We start from the raw sequence: 21,816 nt of genomic DNA on the forward strand, positions 1-21,816 counted from the left end.
TCTGAAATGGGATTTTAATGTGCTCTTTATTTCATAAAGCTACATTTTCTAACCCCACATCACCACAAATGCAGTGTGTTTTGTGCAGTCTAAATGGTCTACATCAGGTTTTTATTCAGTCTTTTTTGTTCATGTCTGCTTTTGATCACACTGAATGGGATGTTACGAAATCTTTGCGGTCGAGTCTCGCCCTCGAGAACTGCACGTTAAAATCCAACCATTTTTATTAAACTTCCACGACTCACCAGACTGCAGCGCGTGAGCCTGTGTGTGTTCTTTATTTCTTTGACCCTAAAGCCCAAGCGGATGAAAAGCAAAGCAATCCAATCGAGGCGTGATATTTCCGGGTCCTATGACTTATCAGGTGGTTGTCCGGTGGGAGGAGAGGGAGCGTGTGCTTTCTGTTTGAATACTTTCCTTACTAGTCCCCGAACCCAAAGCACTTCTCCAAACTGTCTGAGGAAGTAGAGGGGAAGTGGTTGCTCAAAGTTTCCAAAACTTTCTTCTCTCATAACTGACATTTGGCAGCATGGCCGGCGGATCTGTGTCGGAGTGTAAGGAGTACTTGTTTAAAGTTTTGGTGATCGGGGAACTTGGTGTGGGAAAGACGAGCATCATCAAAAGATACGTGCATCAACTCTTCTCGCAACACTACAGAGCGACGATAGGCGTGGATTTTGCACTAAAAGTCCTCCACTGGGACAGCAAAACACTAGTGCGGCTACAGCTGTGGGACATCGCAGGTAAGGAGGACGTGTAAATGGAAATATCTGAAATTAACTTTTTTATTTAATAAACCACCAGATGCCGTTTAGAGTGTTTTGTATATAACCACCCTTGTAATATTAGCCTTCGTTAATTGTCTCGACATTAAATAAGCCTTCAAGCACATGACTCTGTCTTGATGAAATGCTGAGCTTGAGAGACTAATGATGGAAAGTCCGAATCCATTCCGAGACTCGGTTCTTTTGAACAGCTCGTTCAAAGAATCGTAATCGTACACAGATTAAACTTTTAATGACAGAATGACGTAGGCGTAATTGCGTCATCGCGTGGTGCGCTATGCTAGCATGTTACATGTTAAATATGATAATAAATACCAATAGCACAGTTTGCAAATTACATTTTTTATTTCAAATGAAGTTTGATTTAAAGGATACTTTTAATGGCTCCTAATTACGTTTGTAGAACCTGAATAATTTGCATAGCCTATCGCCTACACACGCCTTGGTTGAATGAGTTAAAATAAAACATTTTTTTTTTTTTTTTTTTTTACGTTTATCGGTTTTACTCCGAATGTTTTTACTATCGGCCCACTTCTCGTATCATTACGAGTCGTACATGTGAACCGGTTCAACTGTATCATTGAAAAGATTCATAAGATTCGACTCGAAACGATTCGGACATCGCTTGACATATGCTCACGGTTACGCAGCACAACGCTACTGTAGGCTAAATGAAAAATTGTGTGACCTTTGGCTAAATGGCAGTTGAATAAACGCCAAAATTCAGTGTGGAAAGAAGGCGCTAAACTTTCTGAAAGCCCAGGATAAGTGCGAGCTTTAGCTTACTGTCACGTTGGAGTAGCCAACATAATTACTAACGCAATGTAGGTCATGTTGTGAGACTAGAGAAGGGAGGGGAGCGATATGCTTCATGCCATTATTGTAACTGTCTCAAAACCCACATAGTAAGCAGCCTACCACATGAACTGGACAGTAACGTGCCTATGTTGAGGATCTGTAAGTTATCAAACTCCACATTGCGTTATCTTCGTTGAATCTGGGGCAAAACAGTCCCACAGTAGGCTACCAGTGTTGTGTAACTAAACATGCCTTGCTGAAAAGGGAAGTGAAAATCACATCAACCGAAACCTTGATGTGACGTTATGGAATGCAAATCATAAGCAAGTCATTTATTTTTCTTTCTTTCTTTCTTTCTTTCTTTCTTTCTTTCTTTCTTTCTTTCTTTCTTTCTTTCTTTCTTTCTTTCTTTCTTTCTTTCTTTCTTTCTTTCTTTCTTTCTTTCTTCTGCATTTAACCCTGTAAAGCCTCACATATTAAATAATAAATAAAAATCAAATTTTAAGTATATATGTTCAAAAACAGTTTCCTGCATCCCACCACTACCCTGTCTCCTCACAATTGGTTAACTATCTTGGTGCAGATATTGTTTTTATATAATTTAAATAAATTAGATTTTATACCAGTATAACAGACTACCTATATAAACTGCATATAAATCCCAATAATATGTCTTAGTAAGATGATATACAAAGTTATATAATGAAAGATGGCACAGGCTAATAGGTCCTTAAAGCTACACTGTGTGATATTTTCCCCCATCTAGTGGTGAAAAGGTATATGACCATCCAGTGAATTTTAGTTTCTCTTCCTCTCAATTCCGATTTCGTTTTAACTCCTAAGGTGGCCGATTTAGTCCAAGATTAACATGGCTTCCAGTTCGACCTCATCCACATTCGACACGGTGCCATCGAGTGTTAAAAACGCGAAAGGCGAAGCTTGAATTACGGATATGTCCCTCTTTGGCTAATGTACTTTCAAGATGGAGGGGCAACATGGTGACCCGCATTCGAACCCCTTACCCGTATGTATTTTCAATGGCATATTATAAACTTACGAGAATACTTTATTACTTGAAAGAAGTAAATATACATTAATGAGCACATATATTTTGAAAGAACTAAGTGTTTTTAGCTAAGAATAAACTAAAAAAGTTACACAGTGTAGCTTTAAACGATTAGTTCACTTTTAAATAAACGTTTGCTGATAATTTACTCACCCCCATGTCATCCAAGATGTCCATGTCTTTCTTTCTGCAGTCGAAAATAAATTAAGGTTTTTGATGAAAACATTCCAGGATTTTTCGCCGTATAATGGACTTCAATGGGCTCCAAACGATTCAAGGTCCAAATGACAGTTTCTGTACAGCTTCAAAGGGCTTTAAACGATGAATAAGGGTCTTATCTAGTGAAACGATCAGTCAAACGAGCAGTATTTATGCTATTATTTTACCTCTTATCAGACGAACGTGATCTTCTCTGAGCTCCGCCATAACTTCCGCTAAGTGAGGTAAAAATACGACCGTGGTCATAGATATATCGATCGTAGATTCCTCATTCTACTGATCCGTGCAGGCGCTAATGAGGCATTTACATATACATCTATGACCACGCTCGTATTTTGCAAGCAGGAGTAACAGATCTATTTTACCAAGACCAATTATGTCAACATTGTCAAACCCATTAACAGGCCAACACTCCGAGAGTTGTCACGGCAGAAATTAAAGTGCTTGGTTGTTCAAAGCTCTGTTGTTTTAATTGCAACGATATAAAAGTTATTACAGATTTCACAGCAAAAAGACATGTACCGCAACCTGAAGGTGGACATTTCTAGAATTACTGAAAGGCCTGATGAACTATCAATCAGAGGGTGGAAGACAAGAAGATTGTGTTTTTCAACAACATGTTTTCCAGCAAAGTTTAGAGTTCAGCTAGAGGCCTTAGAAATTCAGGCTTTATAGGGTTAATTCATATGCTTCAGAATGACTCGGCATTTTCACACTTAAGTGCTCCTGAGACATTTGAGAGCTGGAAGGTGAGCTGTCTGTAATCTATTCACACCTTCTCTCTTCCCATTGCTGCAATGCATGGTGTCATTAGAGGAAGACCAACACTGCAATCTCTATATTTCCCCAAAGACGGATTATGTCTTTCCACTGCAGTATTCCTCGAGCACAATAGGACCATGGAGGCATGTTTAATTCAATATACTGTACCAACTGTCCACGGCAAATAAATGGACAACTGCATTTTTCAATTTAATTTCAGTGTCATGTGTCAGCGTCCTGAGAAATTGAATTGTGGGGATTTGTAAGGCTGGGATGGTTTATGTGCATCTATGTCTATAAGCCGACGTATAATGAGACGGGCATAAACAACTTTATCGCTACATTGCCTCTTAAACTCTGCACTCTGGCATGATGAGACGTGTATTTTCAGATTATTTGAGACTTAACTGCATAATTTTTGTTGAAATACATCTCTGATGTGCTGAGGTGCTCTTTGTAGCAACATTTCTTTAATAAGATGTAATGAATGTCAGTCTGACCCAACTTGTATATTGTTTCTAGGAGATTTTACTGTCCATATTTAGCCAAGCTGACTAGATTTCCTTCTGGAAGCTCCTCTGGGCCTGAGGTTGTTTCATTTCTTGTTGTCTTAGAATTTTAGGCAAAGACATTGTTTTTTTGTTGTTGTAAAAAACATTTTTTTAAGATAGCTCATAGGAGTTTTTAATTGAGGAAGTTCCAAAGAACATACAATTATCTGGACATTCCAGTTGTTTATGAAGCATTTGGACATTTTGAGTACAAAGTCAAAAGGTAATTATGAACAAATAGTACAGGCTCTTCAGCCTGGGAAAAAACAAGTTAACATCACAAGTTCTTTTACAGGAAGAATTACATTTATGAGATTTGGTATATTGTATGTCAAATAAAAACAAAATTGTGAAATCATACACTCAAAAAAAAAAAAAAAGGTTCTATATGGCACCAAAATGGTTCTTGGCTCGTAATCATCGGGGAACCTTTTTAAGTGCATATAGCACCAATTTTGGTGCTTCAGCGGTTCTTCAGAGGTTCTTCACCGGTTCTTCACCGGTTCTTTGACTAAGGTGCTATATAGCACCGCTACCATATACAGAACATGTTAAGATATGGTGCTATATAGCACCAAAAGTGGTTCCTCTATGATTATGACGAATAACCATTTTTGGTGCCATATAGATCCTTTTTTTTAGAGTGTAGAATGGCAAACAAATATACAGTGTATCCAGCCAAAAAGCTGTACATTTAGTTTTTAGCCTTTCATCAGCTGTGGATTGTCCTTCATTTAGACCCCAGTGTTCATATTTTATGTTCCCATCTCCCTTCATTGCTTTCTCACTCAGCCTTTTATTCTCTCACCGCAGTCACGGTTGTCACAGTGAGCTGCAAGGACAACGGCAGTGATGTGTGAATTACACAGGTTGCATTCTTCCAGTCCATATGTGGGTGCATGTTTGAATGTGTCTGGAGAACAGCTGGAATATAGTGTACTGTGTGGTGCACGGAAACACAGGCGTTCAATTGTTCACTGTGACATCCTGGCCCAGTTCCCGAAGCTAGTCCAGACCTGTATCCTCCTGGATAAAGTTGATCAAAGTCTGTCCCATTTACGCATTTACTTCTACACTGCTAATTAACCCTGTTAATCATGCACATAATTGGTAGCTCAGTGGTACTAATCAAGTACGCTGTTTTTCCATACCCACACCGAGTAGCGATTACAATAATGACCCTGAATTGGATGACTGTAATCAAGGCCTTCTGCAAATACGTATGTGTCGGACCCTGACTGAAGCCAGGGGCTCACCCGCCTACCTTGGCCCAGAATAGCAGTGCTCCACTGGGCCTGTCTGAAAGGGACATGCTTATTACAGACAAGGAGCTTTAAAGAAAAGTCTTAACCTTGTGGCAAGGATTGGGATGACATATTAGAAAACTGACATTCCATCCATCCATCCAAAACCACATCCATCCATCCATCCATCCATCCAAAACCACATCCATCCATCCATCCAAAACCACATCCATCCATCCAAAACCACATCCATCCATCCATCCATCCATCCAAAACCACATCCATCCATCCATCCATCCATCCAAAACCACATCCATCCATCCATCCATCCATCCATCCATCCATCCATCCATCCAAAACCACATCCATCCATCCATCCATCCATCCATCCATCCATCCATCCATCCAAAACCACATCCATCCATCCACCCATCCATCCATCCATCCAAAACCACATCCATCCATCCATCCATCCATCCATCCAAAACTCCATCCATCCATCCAAAACTCCATCCATCCATCCAAAACTCCATCCATCCATCCATCCATCCATCTAAAACCCCATCCATCCATCCATCCATCCATCCATCCATCCATCCATCCAAAACCCCATCCATCCATCCATCCATCCATCCAAAACCCCATCCATCCATCCATCCAAAACCCCATCCATCCATCCATCCATCCAAAACTCCATCCGTCCAAAACCCCATCCATCCATCCAAAACCCCATCCATCCAAAACCACATCCATCCATCCAAAACTCCATCCATCCAAAACCACATCCATCCATCCATCCATCCATCCAAAACCACATCCATCCATCCATCCATCCATCCATCCATCCAAAACCACATCTATCCATCCATCCATCCATCCATCCAAAACCGCATCCATCCATCCAAAACCCATCCATCCATCCAAAACCCATCCATCCATCCAAAACCCATCCATCCATCCAAAGCCCATCCATCCATCCAAAACCCCATCCATCCATCCGAAACCCCATCCATCCATCCATCCAAAACCCCATCCATCCATCCATCCAAAACCCCATCCATCCATCCGAAACCCCATCCATCCATCCATCCATCCAAAACCCCATCCATCCATCCAAAACCGCATGCATCCATCCATCCATCCAAAACTCCATCCATCCAAAACCCATCCATCCATCCATCCATCCATCCGAAACCGCATCCATCCATCCATCCAAAACCCCATCCATCCATCCATCCATCCATCCAAAACCGCATGCATCCATCCATCCAAAACCCCATCCATCCATTCATCCATCCAAAACCACATCCATCCATCCATCCATCCAAAACCGCATCCATCCATCCATCCAAAACCGCATCCATCAATCCAAAACCCATCCATCCATCCATCCATCCATCCAAAACCCATCCATCCATCCATCCATCCATCCAAAACCCATCCATCCATCCATCCATCCATCCAAAACCGCATCCATCCATCCATCCATCCAAAACCGCATGCATCCATCCATCCAAAACCCCATCCATGCATCCATCCATCCAAAACCCCATCCATCCATCCATCCATCCATCCAAAACCCCATCCATCCATCCATCCATCCATTCATCCATCCAAAACCACATCCATCCATCCATCCATCCAAAACCGCATCCATCCATCCATCCAAAACCGCATCCATCAATCCAAAACCCATCCATCCATCCATCCATCCATCCAAAACCCATCCATCCATCCATCCATCCAAAACCGCATCCATCCATCCATCCATCCAAAACCGCATCCATCAATCCAAAACCCATCCATCCATCCATCCATCCAAAACCGCATCCATCTATCCATCCATCCAAAACCGCATCCATCTATCCATCCATCCAAAACCACATCCATCCATCCATCCAAAACCACATCCACCCATCCATCCAAAACCCATCCATCCATCCATCCATCCATCCATCCATCCAAAACCACATCCATCAATCCATCCATCATCCCAAACCCCATCCATCCATCCCAAACCACACCCATCCATCCATCCAAAACCACATCCATCCATCCATCCATCCATCCAAAACCACATCCATCCATCCATCCATCCATCCAAAACCACATCCATCCATCCATCCAAAACCACATCCATCAATCCATCCATCCATCCCAAACCCCATCCATCCATCCAAAACCACATCCATCAATCCATCCATCCATCCCAAACCACATCCATCCATCCATCCATCCAAAACCACATCCATCCATCCATCCATCCATCCATCCATCCAAAACCACATCCATCCATCCAAAACCACATCCATCCATCCAAAACCACATCCATCCATCCATCCATCCAAAACCACATCCATCCATCCATCCAAAACCACATCCATCAATCCATCCATCCATCCATCCCAAACCCCATCCATCCATCCATCCATCCAAAACCACATCCATCAATCCATCCATCCATCCATCCATCCCAAACCCCATCCATCCATCCCAAACCACATCCATCCATCCATCCCAAACCACATCCATCCGTCCGTCCATCCATCCAATCACATGAAATACACTACATCAGTCGAATGAGGGGTCCTTGCATTCACATATTTGGTACAGTGTTCACTGTCAGTATTGTGTGGTCTTTGGGTGTGTTGATTCCTTTGCCTCAGTGCCGTGAAGCCACTGTCTCTGGTCATTAGCTGTACTGTTGGTTGGGTATGTAATGACGGCCCAAAGCGTCTGAAGTGTGTTGTTGTTCCACAGGGGGAAAAAAAATGCAGCTGGCTCGTCTGGCTTGGATTGTTGCCATAGCAACACACCCACAAGATTGTTATCTTGATAAAGGCCATGCAGGAGAAACTTCAGGTTTCCATGGCTATGGACAGCGAGTATCCCTGTCTCCCTAAACTAACGCCCCCTCTTTTCCCTCTCTGTCTCGAGCTTTTAAGTGATCTTCCATTCAGAATCATCATAATTCAATTAGCAGTCATATTTGGAAATACAGTTTTGTTTTGAAATCTTGAACTAAGAAATTATTCATATTGTACTTTAAATTGTACATATAGCATGAAGATCAGTGACGTTATTAAAAATTAACATACAAAAATGTAATTCATGCAGTTACTTTAATACATCTCTTTTGTGATAGGCATGCTTTTAATTTCTGTTTTTCTAAAATTTTAACCTTGAAAAACATATATTTAATAACTTTTATTTTTATTTTTGATAATGATCAAGTTTACTTTATGGTTACACCATATGACATTTTTGGAGTGATACATTTATTGAAACTTTTCATTTTTAAAACCTTTAAATGTGGCATATTCTTATTTTATTGACCCAGTATATTTTAAGCTGTTTCCTAAAGGTCAGTTGCCTTTAGATTGATTGCATTTCACTTCCATATATGTGAATGCAAAGACCCCTCAATCGACTGATTTAGTGTATTTAATAAAGCCAATGCTTTACTAAAAGGAAATAAACATCAATCAGAACTAGCCACTCAATAAACCTTCACTATCAGTAAGACTCACTCAGTGTTGTCAAAACAGTTCATTGCTAATCATATTTATTGCAAATCATTAGCCGCTATTGACCTTTCAAAATGTTGATCGGCCCGTCTCTATTGCCGTCATGCAGTCAAAGCTTTTTTTTACCTCGGGTCCCTTTTTGCTGTTGAGAAACTGTCAGTTTGTGTTGTGCTATATTTACACATGCTACAGGCGGGTCGGCGTCCCATCGATTCTTTTGTGAGTTGTAAAGACAAGTCCATTGATTGGTGATAAATGGAGATTGATTCTTGACATTGCTTCTCCAGGGTGGAGAATACGGTCTCCCACCGCACAATTATTGGCACGTCATTCCTGACTCTCACATGACCTGCATGAACAGTTTGAAGTGCCTACGTTATTGATCAGCAGCACTAGAAAAATAACAAAAAATAAGAACTCACCATCACTGTACCCTGTCTGTCAAAAAGGGCCTTTTATTAAACAACAAAATTAAAATGATTTGTGGTTGTCCTACATAACAACCCCTGGTTTGTCAACCGTTGTATATATTATATATAAATATATAATATTGGTTATAGGCATATATATTGGTGATGGGTTGACCTAAATTGGTATTTATCTAATTGTGTACTTAAATTTAACAGCTGACAGCTGATTGGTTGATTGTAATCCCTTAAATACCTTTCTATCAAAGTTATCTGCCATTATCAAGATGAATTTGTTCTGACACAGTTTAACTCTGAGTTATTGTCATATTTTATTACCATTTTCTAAACTATATATACACTACCAGTCATTGTTTTTGAAAGAAATTTACATTTAATACATGTATTCAGCTAGGATGTGTTAAATTGATCAAGTGACATTATAGACATTTTATAATGTTGCAAAAGCTTTATATTTCACATAAATGCTGTTCTTTTGAACTTTTTATTCATTAAATAATCCTGGGAAAAAAATTGTACACAACTGTTTTCAACATTGGTAATAATAATACGTTTTTCTTGAGCAGCAAATCAGCATATTAGAATGATTTCTGAAGGATCATGTGACTCTAAAGAATGGAGTAATGATGCTGAAAAAATAAAGTTATTTTCTAAAATAAAAAGTTATTTTAAATTGTAAAAATATTTCACAATAATTCTGTTTTTGCTGTATTTTGGATCAAATAAATGTAGCCTTGGTGAGCAGAAGAGACTAATTTCAAAATAGTACACTCTACAATAGACTGGTAGTGTATATAATATTTAAAACATGTATTGTTTATATTGTACAAAACCTACTGTATTGAATGCAACGCTGGGGAGCAGGGTTGGACTGTTGGGACTAAATTTGTGCCCTGGAAAAATCCAGTCCATTTGGTCCTCACGATCCTCTGTGAATATTTTGAAAGCCTAATGAATGAATGAATATATATAAAAATACAACTACAATTGGATGGTTTGTCCTCTGATCGGGCCTAGGACTTATTGCCCAATCTACAGAAAGTAAAAGTCTTATAAAGCATAACTTGACAACAAATTGTTTTCATAATCAAAGAAAAATAATTTCTTTGATCTGCACGGCCTAGATGAACTCAGAAAATGTTTTTCTCTGCTTCCTCATTTTAGTGTAATTTCACACACCCCTCAGGGAGCCATGGACCAGTGAAAGCACCTTTCATTGTGAAACTATTACATCACACTGTGGCTTTTTTTCAGTTAATACAATAGCTTACCCCATTTTGCCTTTTTCATGTCACACTAAGCCTCTGCTTTCACACTATTCTCCCAGCAGTTCTCCTTTTCTCTTTCAATAAGTAGCTGACTCTCTGTAAAACACTTCAGGTACTGTTCGCTTGCTCAGTCAAACTTCACTGGTCTTCTATTTTTCTATTATAGCGCCACACACAGAGAACTATTAATTCTGAGAAAACGCCATTCCACAACAGCATGCACAGCATATTGTGGCGTAAAGTATTGATCAAGAGAGCGTTTCTGGCCCTTCTCATTCTGTTTCTAGGAACTAAAAGCAGTTCTGAGATTTTATTTCTTGACTTGCTCTGTGACAGCTGACCCAACGCACCAAATACGTTCATGAGTTCGTTTATGTCTCTGGATACTCCGTATCTTTAATTCATCAGAGCAGTTTTTTTTAATATGCTTTTTTTTTTATTTTAGAGCTGTGTGCCCAAAATGGACTGGGAGCCAAGAATTAGGTTCTGTCTTCTTATGTGTCAGCCCTCCCGTGTGTTCACCTGAGGTTAAATGGTCTAAATTTAGACCAGCAATCAAGAGCAATTAGCTGCCGAGAGACCTAAGAAGCTTTTGGCGTGTGAAGTGCGTAGCTGAACGAGCGAGGATAATGGAACTGAGACTGTTGGGGGCTGAAATTTGCTCCATGTTTTCAATGCTGATCACTGGAAACCAAATATAGACATATTGGAAGTCTATATGGTACTGCATATACTGTATTGAATGCAACACTAGGGAGAAGGGTTGGACTGTTGGGACTAAAATTTGGCCTTGGAAAAATCCAGTCCATTTGGCCCATACGATCCCCTGTGAACATTTTGAAAGCCTGATGAATGAATGAATGAATGGGGACAGAATTTTATAGCAGGAAATATTATTACTGACTATCAAATGCAGTATTTATTATTAATGTTGCATATTTTTTGTCACACAAACAAACAAACCATGAGTTTATGCATTAGGAATGTGGATTGTTCAGAGACACATTCATTCATGAGGAATGACTCAAATGACTGTCATTATAAGCAAGTCATTGAATCACTGAACCGATTCACACACAAAAAAACTGATCCATTCAGGAATTAAACATCACTGTCGTGAGTGGCTCTGTGATATGCGCCATTTAATCATGATTGAGCTACTTTCTTTGGCGGAGCAAAAATAAACCGTAACTGGCAATATTGTGTCTGTAAGTTGTAAGTCTGTAAACCGCAACATGTTTGTTCACTATTATGCTTTTGGTCTGAATAACCATTCATTACAGGCTGTCATGATCAGCTGTAATATTTGTGAAAACAGCAGGATATTATAGCTAGAAATTTAAAGTAGAATTTTAAACTGAATTTTGAACATACTCATTGCTATTTTGCTAACAGAAATGTCAATATCCTTCAGCCTCTTGGCATACGTAGAGGTGAAATATGCGAATTTACTATCTCTCATATCACAAACGCACACAGATACCTCGTTGCACTTCACCAGCTTCTTTCACACTCTGAAGAAAGAGAAAGAGAGTGAAGAACAAAGCATTGTCAGGCATTACAGACAGGCCTGTGATCACAGTCTTCCTCTGTCTGAACTCTGATCTGAGAGAGTGGTTTGGGCTCTGGCTTAACTGCGGCAAACTCTAGAGGGTTCTAGACACATGAAGTTGCTCTGAAGGCTTTTCATTCTTATGGGAAACAGCACATTGTCACAAGTCACTGATTTGATTCTGAGGGGTCTGCCTGATAGGTGGCTTGATTTAGGAGTTCACATCTCAGTTGTGAAAAATAGGTTTTTACTTACAGTTAAAATATAGGCCTACCTGTTTAGTCTTAAAATGTCAATTTAGAAGGGTTGGATTTAAGGCACCCATACATTTTGAATGTTGTGCTGGCTAAAATGGCAGATGTCTTGGACTAATGCTGACACTTAAGACTGTGAATGCAGTATTACGCAAAATAAATATATATATATATATATATATATATATATATATATATATATATATATATATATATATATATATATATATATATATATATATATATATATATATATATATACATAATATATAGGGTAAACGTACCTATTAAGCTCACCAAAATCTACATTGAGACATTGCACAGGGTATTGGTTTGAGTACAAGAAATTATGTTAAAATAAAATTGTAATATCTCACTCAATAATATTTTATTTTAAATGACAAAAGCATTTAAATTAAGATATACATCATTAAATGCAAAAAGTCTGTTCTTAATGGGTGCATGTTTGTACCCTTTAAGTTGCAGTTAAGCTCACAACATGGTTTTTTGGGGAAAATTCTTGTTTATTTTAAACAACATTTTAAAGAATAATTGTATAAAGATTAACTTGAAGTGAAAACCATGAGTTCATATTTAAAGTCTGTTTATGAAGTATTTACATAGACGTTTAATGTGGATGAGCTTAAAGGGAGCACACTGAGCTTTATTGGAACATCAAACATTTTTTTATTAATAAATATTATTAAATTAAATTTAAAAGCTCAATTTTGCTAAATATATAATCTAGGTCATCTATTAAGTTCAATATGAAGAGCTATTATTGAATATCTATGAAATTATACTTTTTCTTATTGATGTCACACTGAAGCTGTGATTTTTATAGTAGTGCACCCTTTAAGCTCACCTTATAATAATATGAAGTCTTTAAAAATACAGCAGTGTAAAACTACAGAACATCAATAAACTGTAAATGTATAATATAATGAATTTAAAAGTACAAGCCAGTAATGCCTGTGAAGTAATATATTAGCACCTGCACTATGTTGCTAAAACTATCATTTGGATCGAACAGTAATTATTTCCCACTTTCAGGTTCCAGGTTATAATATGCAAAAGTCTATACATGAATCTCTTAATTTTGCAATAAGAAGTTATTTATCGAAAATAAAGGCTTCAAGGGGTGGTAAACCACGATTTCACTATTCTAACTTTAGCTAGCGTGTAATGTTGCTGCTTGAGCATAAACAACATCTGCAAAGTTACAACGTTCAAAGTTTAAACCAAAGGGAGATATTTGCTTTTATAGAAATCAATTTCTAAGGACTACAGCAAACGGCCGGTAGGGACTACAGACATTCCTCCAGGGTTGCTGACATCACCAGCCCCAATATTTACATAAACCCCTCCTCCGAGAATATTAAATAGGGGGGGGGGGGCATTTTGTGTCGCTGCGTTGTTGTGGTATAGTTAGGCTGGAGTGGTGTTGCTGCAATGCCGACGAAACGATGTTATTTTCATCCGGATTGCAGGCCTGGGGTACTTGCTTTGTTCAGCCTTCCTAGGGAAGGGGGTGCGTTGCAGTGCGTTTAACATACAGCATGTTATATGCATGTGTGTTTGAGACAGAGGGGAACAGGTCGCAGATATATGCTGCCCATCATAAATCACGAGACAGACAGGGGTCGGAGGAGAAGACTGGAAAATGTGACATAATGGACAATATTCGTCTGTATTTGCAATTCATGAGCCGTGGTTCAGCTGCGCGAGACAAACACTGCCAGTGTGAATCATGCACGATGGGCGCGCGGCTCCCTCTGCACATTTCACGGAGGAAAGCTTCCACAATCTTCGCGAGTTCAATGCAGGATTTGCACCACGGCTTGTCCTGAAAGATGGATTTAAAAACACAAGCTGTTTACGGCCCACAACCTGTAAGTCTGATTTATTTTTCATCTATGTGTTTTTCTGTAATAGGTTAATTGTACGTTGTAGCAAGGAAGTAAACAGATGACAACGCTGTTCTGCAAACCAGTCTGTTAAATGCTCATTCATACTTAACGTTATCGGACGAACACCTAACGTTACAAAAACACTAACGTTAAAATCTCAATAGCGAACTTGGCATTAGTGTAAATTATTCTTTGATTAGAGCTTTTATGTATTGTTTATCTACAGGCATGCTAAACATGGTTCTGTGTTTGATTTGACTACTATAGTAAAGCCAATGTTTAGTGTTCGTTTTGGGTTAATAGTTCTTGCGACAGATATTTGGCTATAATCGTTCTAAAAATACAAAAGTGCCATTCAGTAGCGATCACTATAGATCCGCAGTCTTTACTCTTGAGGACTGAACATGTTGAACAGGTTCTGCTCGATCATCTTCACTAAAATTGTCTGGGTCTGATTCGGGCTCAAATTGGGATGGTTTTATTGACGCCATTGTTTCTAATAGCCTACTGACCAAAGCACAGCCTCCGGTAAAGGTAAGGGGCGTGGCGTTTCCGACAAATGTGCACTGCGGTTAGCGAATCACAACACACTGGGCCAGCTAACCAATCAGAGCCCATCGCGTATTTTTGAGGGACTGGCTTCATACAACCCGGAAACCATCAGACCGTTTTACAAGGAGGGACGGAGCAGTGTAGAATAAAGGTCAAATATATGAAAAATAATGAAATTTTTTTTTTAAACGAAGCATGAACACATGTTACAGTGCACCCCACAAACAAACAATCAAGCCTTCAAAAGAATGTGTTTTCCACCCCTTTAAACATCTATAAATTGCAAATTTAAGGGGCTACTCTTTTGGTGAAATTTTTCAGACAGCTTTCAAAATGGCCACCAGACAGTGTGAACGCATAGATACCCATATCTCAGTGTGCAATGGACTGATTAGCTTGAAATTACAGGAGGTATATAGTAACACACACATCAATTGGTTAAGACATCAAGTAGGATGATGAATAATTTTTTTATTTTTATAATCTGAGCTCAAAGATAGTAGTTTGCTTAATGGGTACTTGAGCTTAATAGGTACGTTTACCTATAATATATTATTAAAGCAAGTTCACTCTCTCTTTCTGTCATTTCTCTAATTGTCCATTGCTTGCCTCCTTCTTATCTTGTCCTTGTTCTCTTTCATTTTTCTCCTCTCCTCACCATCTCCTTGCTTTGATGCCTCATTGTGTTGTATCAAAAATGTGGTCAAGCTCAGTTTTTCAGAATGAAAGCCATTTTTCAAGGTCCAAAATCTATTCCCTTTTCTCCATTCTTAATTTTTGTATTTAATCTCTTCAGTAACAGTGGTGTTTTGTACATTCAAAATGTACTCTTGAATATAAAAACTTGGTGTTTTCTCTGGGTTTTTACATATCAAGGCAGTAAATGTAATGACAAAGTGAGTGTGGTGAATTTAGGTGAGAGGGATATGAGAGGGGCGTGTGCACTGAGTCAGTTCTTTGATGTGTTCTTAGCAACTACCGCTGGGCGAATCTTTCGCTCCACTTTTCCTTTTTTCTGTCCATCTAGCTTTCGAAGACTTTGCGCTGTGCCAGGCTTTATCCCTCCCCAGGCAAGATGAACTATGAGACAGAGCATCACATCTGAGACTGATTGTGTCCAGACTTACTCAGAATTTATGTTCTCTGGGCTGGAACACTATTGAGTGCAGCACTGCAGTGCTTAACATAAACTTGCTTCAATTAGCAGAATCTATGGAATTATTAAATGTATGGAAAGTGGTAGGAAATTAAACTAAATTTAAATTGGCTGAATTAAAACTTTTTAAGTAAAATGATTACATGATATTATCAATATTTGCTGAGAACCTTCCCCCACATGAAGATTCAAGATAATTGAAGAATATTTATAAGTATGTCTGAGGTAGACCTGGTTGTTTATTAAATCTTTTTTTAAATGTTTAATTAATATATATTATTTAATTGCAATTATAGTGTAATTTAATTTGAAAATAATTTGATTAATAGCTGTGATTTGTAATATAATTATAATTCTTTTTTTTTTTTTTTTACCTCTTTATGACTCAAAATAATTTTGCTGTTATTGTTTTGTTTTGTTTTGTCTCGTGTTTAGGTCAAGAGCGGTTTGGGAACATGACCAGAGTTTATTATAAGGAGGCAGTGGGTGCGTTTGTTGTTTTTGACATTACTCGAGGCTCAACCTTCGAGGCTGTTTCAAAATGGAAGCACGATTTGGACAGCAAGGTGAAACTGGCCAATGGCAATCCCATCCCTTCTGTCCTTCTGGCCAATAAATGTGACCAGAAGAAAGATGGATCCAACAATTCCTCGCTTATGGACAACTTCTGCAAGGAGGCTGGGTTTTTGGGTTGGTTTGAAACATCAGCCAAGGTAATCTAAACTCATTCTGTGTTCACTTAGCCAATTAAATGTTTGTTTGTACTTGGTCAAAATGAAGGAGAACTTGTCACGAGACATTTTTGCTAAGAATAGAAGCTTCTTACTACACCTTTCGTCTCTAATTTGCTCAGACGACCATGAAAGCTGCCATATTAGATCAAGTATTTAAGATGGCTGACATTCTCCATGGTATTAGGGCCAAAACAGCACCACTGTGGCAGTCTTAAGAACATTAGCCACTCCCCATGCCTGAATCACCAGACATATGTCAAATGTGCAATGTGTAGCTAATCACGTGAAACAGTATGTATGGGATTTTTAGGGGGAACATTTTCTTCTCTGCTTACTAACTACTGAATCTTTGCCCTCTGATTTAAAATAGTGATAGCGGAACAGTGATTGGTACATTTGGTGAACTTTTTATTGATACAGCTACATTTACAGATATATATATATATCTATATCTATATCTATATCTATATCTATATCTATATCTATATCTATATCTATATCTATATATATCCCCTCGTAATCTTTAATCAAAATAACATCTATTATAATGAGATATACACTGGTGCAAAGGAGAGACAATAATCCCTCCACTCCAGCAACCTGTCACTCACATGAGATCGTAGCAATTAGCAAATGTCAGTGATCCAATCAATTCCTGGTGGACAAATGTATGTAATTTCATTCGACGGGTGCAATGAGAGTTGTACGTATACAATGACAATAACGGAAATTCAGAAAATCAAGTACATTTTTCTCGTTCAAGATGCTGTTTCACGCAGTTATACAATGACAATAACGGAAATTCAGAAAATCAAGTACATTTTTCTCGTTCAAGATGCTGTTTCACGCAGTTATACAATGACAATAACGGAAATTCAGAAAATCAAGTACATTTTTCTCGTTCAAGATGCTGTTTCACACAGTTATACATCACAATAGGGAAGAAAAGGCGATTGTAACTTCCACTTCATGCCTACTTTAAGATTTATTTTAAAGAAATGATTGCTTAGGATGTATTGAATTGATCAGAAGCGACAGTAAAGACATTTATATATACAAAAATATTTATATATTTTAAAGGAATTATTTTGAACTTTCTATTCATTTAAATAATCTCGGAAGAAACTGGATTGCTGTATCCACAAAAATATTAAGAAGCACAATCATTTTCAAGTGTAATAATAATAAGAAATGTTTCTTGAGTACCAAATCAGCATATTTGGATGATTTCTGAAGGATCATGTGAAACTGAGGACTAGAGAAATAGCAGCTGAAAATTTTGCTTTCACAAAAAATAAATTACATTTTTATTTATTTATTTTACTGCTGCTGTTATTTTATGGCATTGTGTTTGTATTATGGAAGTCATCTAGATAAAGGATATTTTTCTTAGTGCCTGCAGTATACTGACTTTCACATGTTTTTTTTTTTTAATTATAAATGGATGTCATACCTGACCAAGATTCATATTCACATATTTTACAGTATCCGCTGAATCTTGAAAACACTGCAAGAGTAAAGGGAACATAATATGTCTGTTTATAGTCTTACATCAGCAGTTTCTTTGATTTATTTTGCAAATTAATCTTTCCTGCACACACATTTGAGGGATGCTGGGTAGATCTGGGTAAATTAAGTTGGCTAAAGAGAAATAGTCTGGGGGGAGAGAAGAAAGAAAACAGGAGGAGGAGGAGAAAATGTCTGTTTGTTAATTCTGGGGAATACAGAATTAAGTGTCTTGAGGAGTGTGTGATTGTGTAGGTATTTAACACCCTGTTAAATTGTACCCCTTGAAATGCATTTTCAAGTCACATGATTTGGCCTTAAATATCTTGACTGTGTCTTGCTATTTAAAAAGTGTTTGTTCAGTTTCTGTCTGTAGCGGTGTCTGGTCTTAACTGTTTAACAGAAGGTGTCTCATCAGTCAGTCTGCATAAGCACATGTTTCTGAAATAGATCTCTCCATTAGGGACTCAAGCACACAGATGTCTGGCAGGGAGCTCTGGCACCTGTCGTGTGTATATGTATGTGTGTGTGTTTGCACGTGCATGTGCATGAGTGCATGGTGAATGTGTCGGCTCTCATCTATCAGGACCTCCTTGTGTTCAATCAAGCCTCTGTGCTGACTGGTCCACAGAGACGGTTTCAGTCTCTCTCTTTTTTATCGCTCCTCTCCCAGTGGGAAGCATGTGTATTTTGGTGTTTTACGCCTTGCCTCCCTTTTTTGTACAAATGACAATAACTGTATGGATGGAAAGGCCCATTGCCAGAGAGTAAAAAAAGGAAGAAAATAATTGAGAGATAAAGTTTAAAATAAGAAATAGTCACATTTTGAGAAACAGTCATATTGGGAGACATAATGGCAATTATGAGAAATTTAATTTAATTTAATTTAATTTAATTTAATTTAATTTAATTTAATTTAATTTAATTTAATTTAATTTAATTTAATTTAATTTAATTTAATTTAATTTAATTTAATTTAATTTAATTTAATTTAATTTAATTTAATTTAATTTAATTTAATTTAATTTAATTTAATTAATTTATTTGGGTTCGATTTTAAATTAAAACTCTTTTCCAGTGAACATGTTTTAACATTAACATGTTTTCATAAATCCTTAAAAATAAATATATACTTGAAACAATTTTTTTTTCTTGTTTTAAGCATAAACCTCACTAAAATGCGGTAGTTTTATGATTGCATGCAAATTAAACAACAAACTTAATTCAAGTTATGCTCTTTGCTAAAATGTATTATCATTCACATTTTTAGATCTAAAGAAATTTTATTGAAAATAAGACAAAATACTTAAAGTTATCCTTTTTGCTCTGTGTGGGCAGACAAATAGGCTAAAAACAGCTCTTCTTTGAGATCTATGATTATCATCATAATTTCATAGCATCTCTTTGAGTAGAGTTGAAACCATCTTTTCAATGGCCCATGCAGATCTTTAAATGACAATGATTTCAACCATCATTCCTTCCAAAAGAGACCACAAGAAGTCACCACGTCATTCAAAACAAGCAAGGACACAGAACACGTTCTGAAAGTCATGGCTCAAAGCGGTCTCATTATGCTTTTAACAAGCTTGAAAATTCAAGTTATCTACACCGCTCACTCCAAGCAAATGGTGTTCTGTAGTGCCATGCTTATGCATTTTGGATTCTCTTGATTTCTTGCACTTCATATTGCAGGACATCAGTTGTTTAATACAAACGTTAATTGTCTCTCAGCATGGCCGTGCCACATGTATTGTGCTCAGTACTCTGGGTGAATGACAAATACGCATGTTTGGCTTTTGTTTAACCTTTCTGCTTTCTGCCCTTTCCCTCAGATCAGTCTCACTCACACTCTCTCGCTTTGAAGCCACAGACTACTTGGGGATAGAGGGATGTAAAGGGATAGAGGGATCTAAATGGAAAGAGTGAAGTGTCTCAAAAGAGTGATGAGATGTTGCGTAGGCAGGTACAATCCAGCTTCATGCTGAAGTACCTCTTGAAGCTTCACCACGCACTCAGTTCAGCTTAACAAGTTGTGTCTATTGGCCATTCTGTAAATGATCTCAATGCTCTGGAACGGTTCCAATGTAATTCCAAACCTGAATGACTTACTTTCTTCTGCAGAACACAAAATAATATACCTTGAAGAATGTCTCAGTGTTTTTTTTTTTTTTTTGTCGATACAATGAAAGTCAATGAGGTCTGTTGATGTTTGGACCCAAAGAAAGTCATACATGTTTGGAACGAGATAAGGAATCATTTTTGGGTGAACTATCTCTTCAACATTTGAATTTGTTCACTGCAGGAGAACATCAACGTTGATGAGGCTGCCCGGTTCTTGGTGGAGAACATCCTTCTCAATGATAAAGGTCTTCCATATGAAGAAAACAATGGTGACAAGATTAAACTGGACCAACAAACAGTGCCTGCTGAGAGCAAGTCAGGTTGTTGCTAGTGTGGATGCTCTTGTGTGTCCCATAATCTTCTGTGGATAGGAGGCAGGAGGCTCAGCATATCCCCTATCCCATCTCATCCCTGCCACAGATCACACACACAACCTGGGGCTGACACATGTCAGTTTGTGCTCTAAAAGGGGAGAAGAGATCACCAAAGGACAGATGATTTGATCAGACGAAAACATCTTTCTGATGCTTTTAATGACCGGTTTTTCTCTCTTACTCTTGCTCTGTTCCATGTTTGTACTTTTTTATAGTGTCAAGCAATTTACTTCAATGTGTGCATGTTGTAATATTGCTTAAAACGAATGAAACTAAATGGGTGTCATAGGACCAGGCAAATAGCAGTAAAAGTTCTTAGCCAAAATTCAATTAAACTAGAGGGCGAGTCGTTTTAGTGTACTCTGCACTGTTTGCATCTGCTGCTGGGAATTGCCACCCTAAATTTGGCAGGAAAAAAGTTCTCAATGTCACTTTATGACAAAATCGTACATATTCCCAGGGCATTAAGTCTGTTTTGAAGATCCAACCATCATCAATCTTGAAGCTCTTACCATGAAATCATTTGATCAAGAAAAAGGAAAATGAATTGGTCCACTAATGGACCATATAGGCCCAATAATCCTTCAGAGTGGTGCAGAGATTAAGATCATGTTGGGTTTCCTCAGGCTTGTACATGATAACGTTCAAATATGTTTATTAATTGGTTTTTAATTGGTTCTGAATGAGGGATCTGAGCATTTGCTCGGTCCATGGCTTTATTCTACAATGAACTGAAGGCAAATATACATTTTTTAATATGCTGGACCGATTTTGTCAAGTTTACAAATAAACATTTGTTGAAGTAACAATGACAAAATAAAACGTTTTAAAATGTTTATGGGATGTTCTGTGTATGCTCAGTAAATAGACTAAATAAATTCAAAATTTTAATTATAATATGAAATATGAAACATTGCTGAAGTCATGGTGGAGAATGAGCACATTGTATAATGAGAGTATTGTATAATGATAATATAAGTTATATAAATATATAATATAAATTGTATAA

General features: G+C 37.8%; 1 protein-coding gene across 1 annotated transcript; it reads left to right on the top strand.

Moving 5' to 3' along the window:
- The first annotated feature begins 336 nt into the window (after positions 1-336).
- On the top strand, positions 337-21,702 carry rab32a (RAB32a, member RAS oncogene family). Its single transcript, XM_079832003.1, has 3 exons — positions 337-743; positions 16,508-16,785; positions 20,615-21,702. Exons 1-3 carry the CDS (start codon positions 530-532, stop codon positions 20,762-20,764), a joined length of 642 nt encoding a protein of 213 aa, XP_079688129.1. The 5' UTR covers positions 337-529; the 3' UTR covers positions 20,765-21,702.
- The last annotated feature ends 114 nt before the right edge of the window (positions 21,703-21,816 follow it).

This window comes from Gobio gobio, assembly GCF_949357685.1.
Source record: "Gobio gobio genome assembly, chromosome: 12".
NCBI classification, from domain to species: domain Eukaryota; kingdom Metazoa; phylum Chordata; class Actinopteri; order Cypriniformes; family Gobionidae; genus Gobio; species Gobio gobio.

Coding starts and splice junctions, on each gene's coding strand:
- rab32a (XM_079832003.1), top strand. CDS start 530: ATGGCCGGCGGATCTGTGTCGGAGTGTAAGGAGTACTTGTTTAAAGTT. Junction 744..16,507: donor ACAGCTGTGGGACATCGCAG/GTAAGGAGGACG, acceptor TCTCGTGTTTAG/GTCAAGAGCGGTTTGGGAAC. Junction 16,786..20,614: donor GGTTTGAAACATCAGCCAAG/GTAATCTAAACT, acceptor TGTTCACTGCAG/GAGAACATCAACGTTGATGA.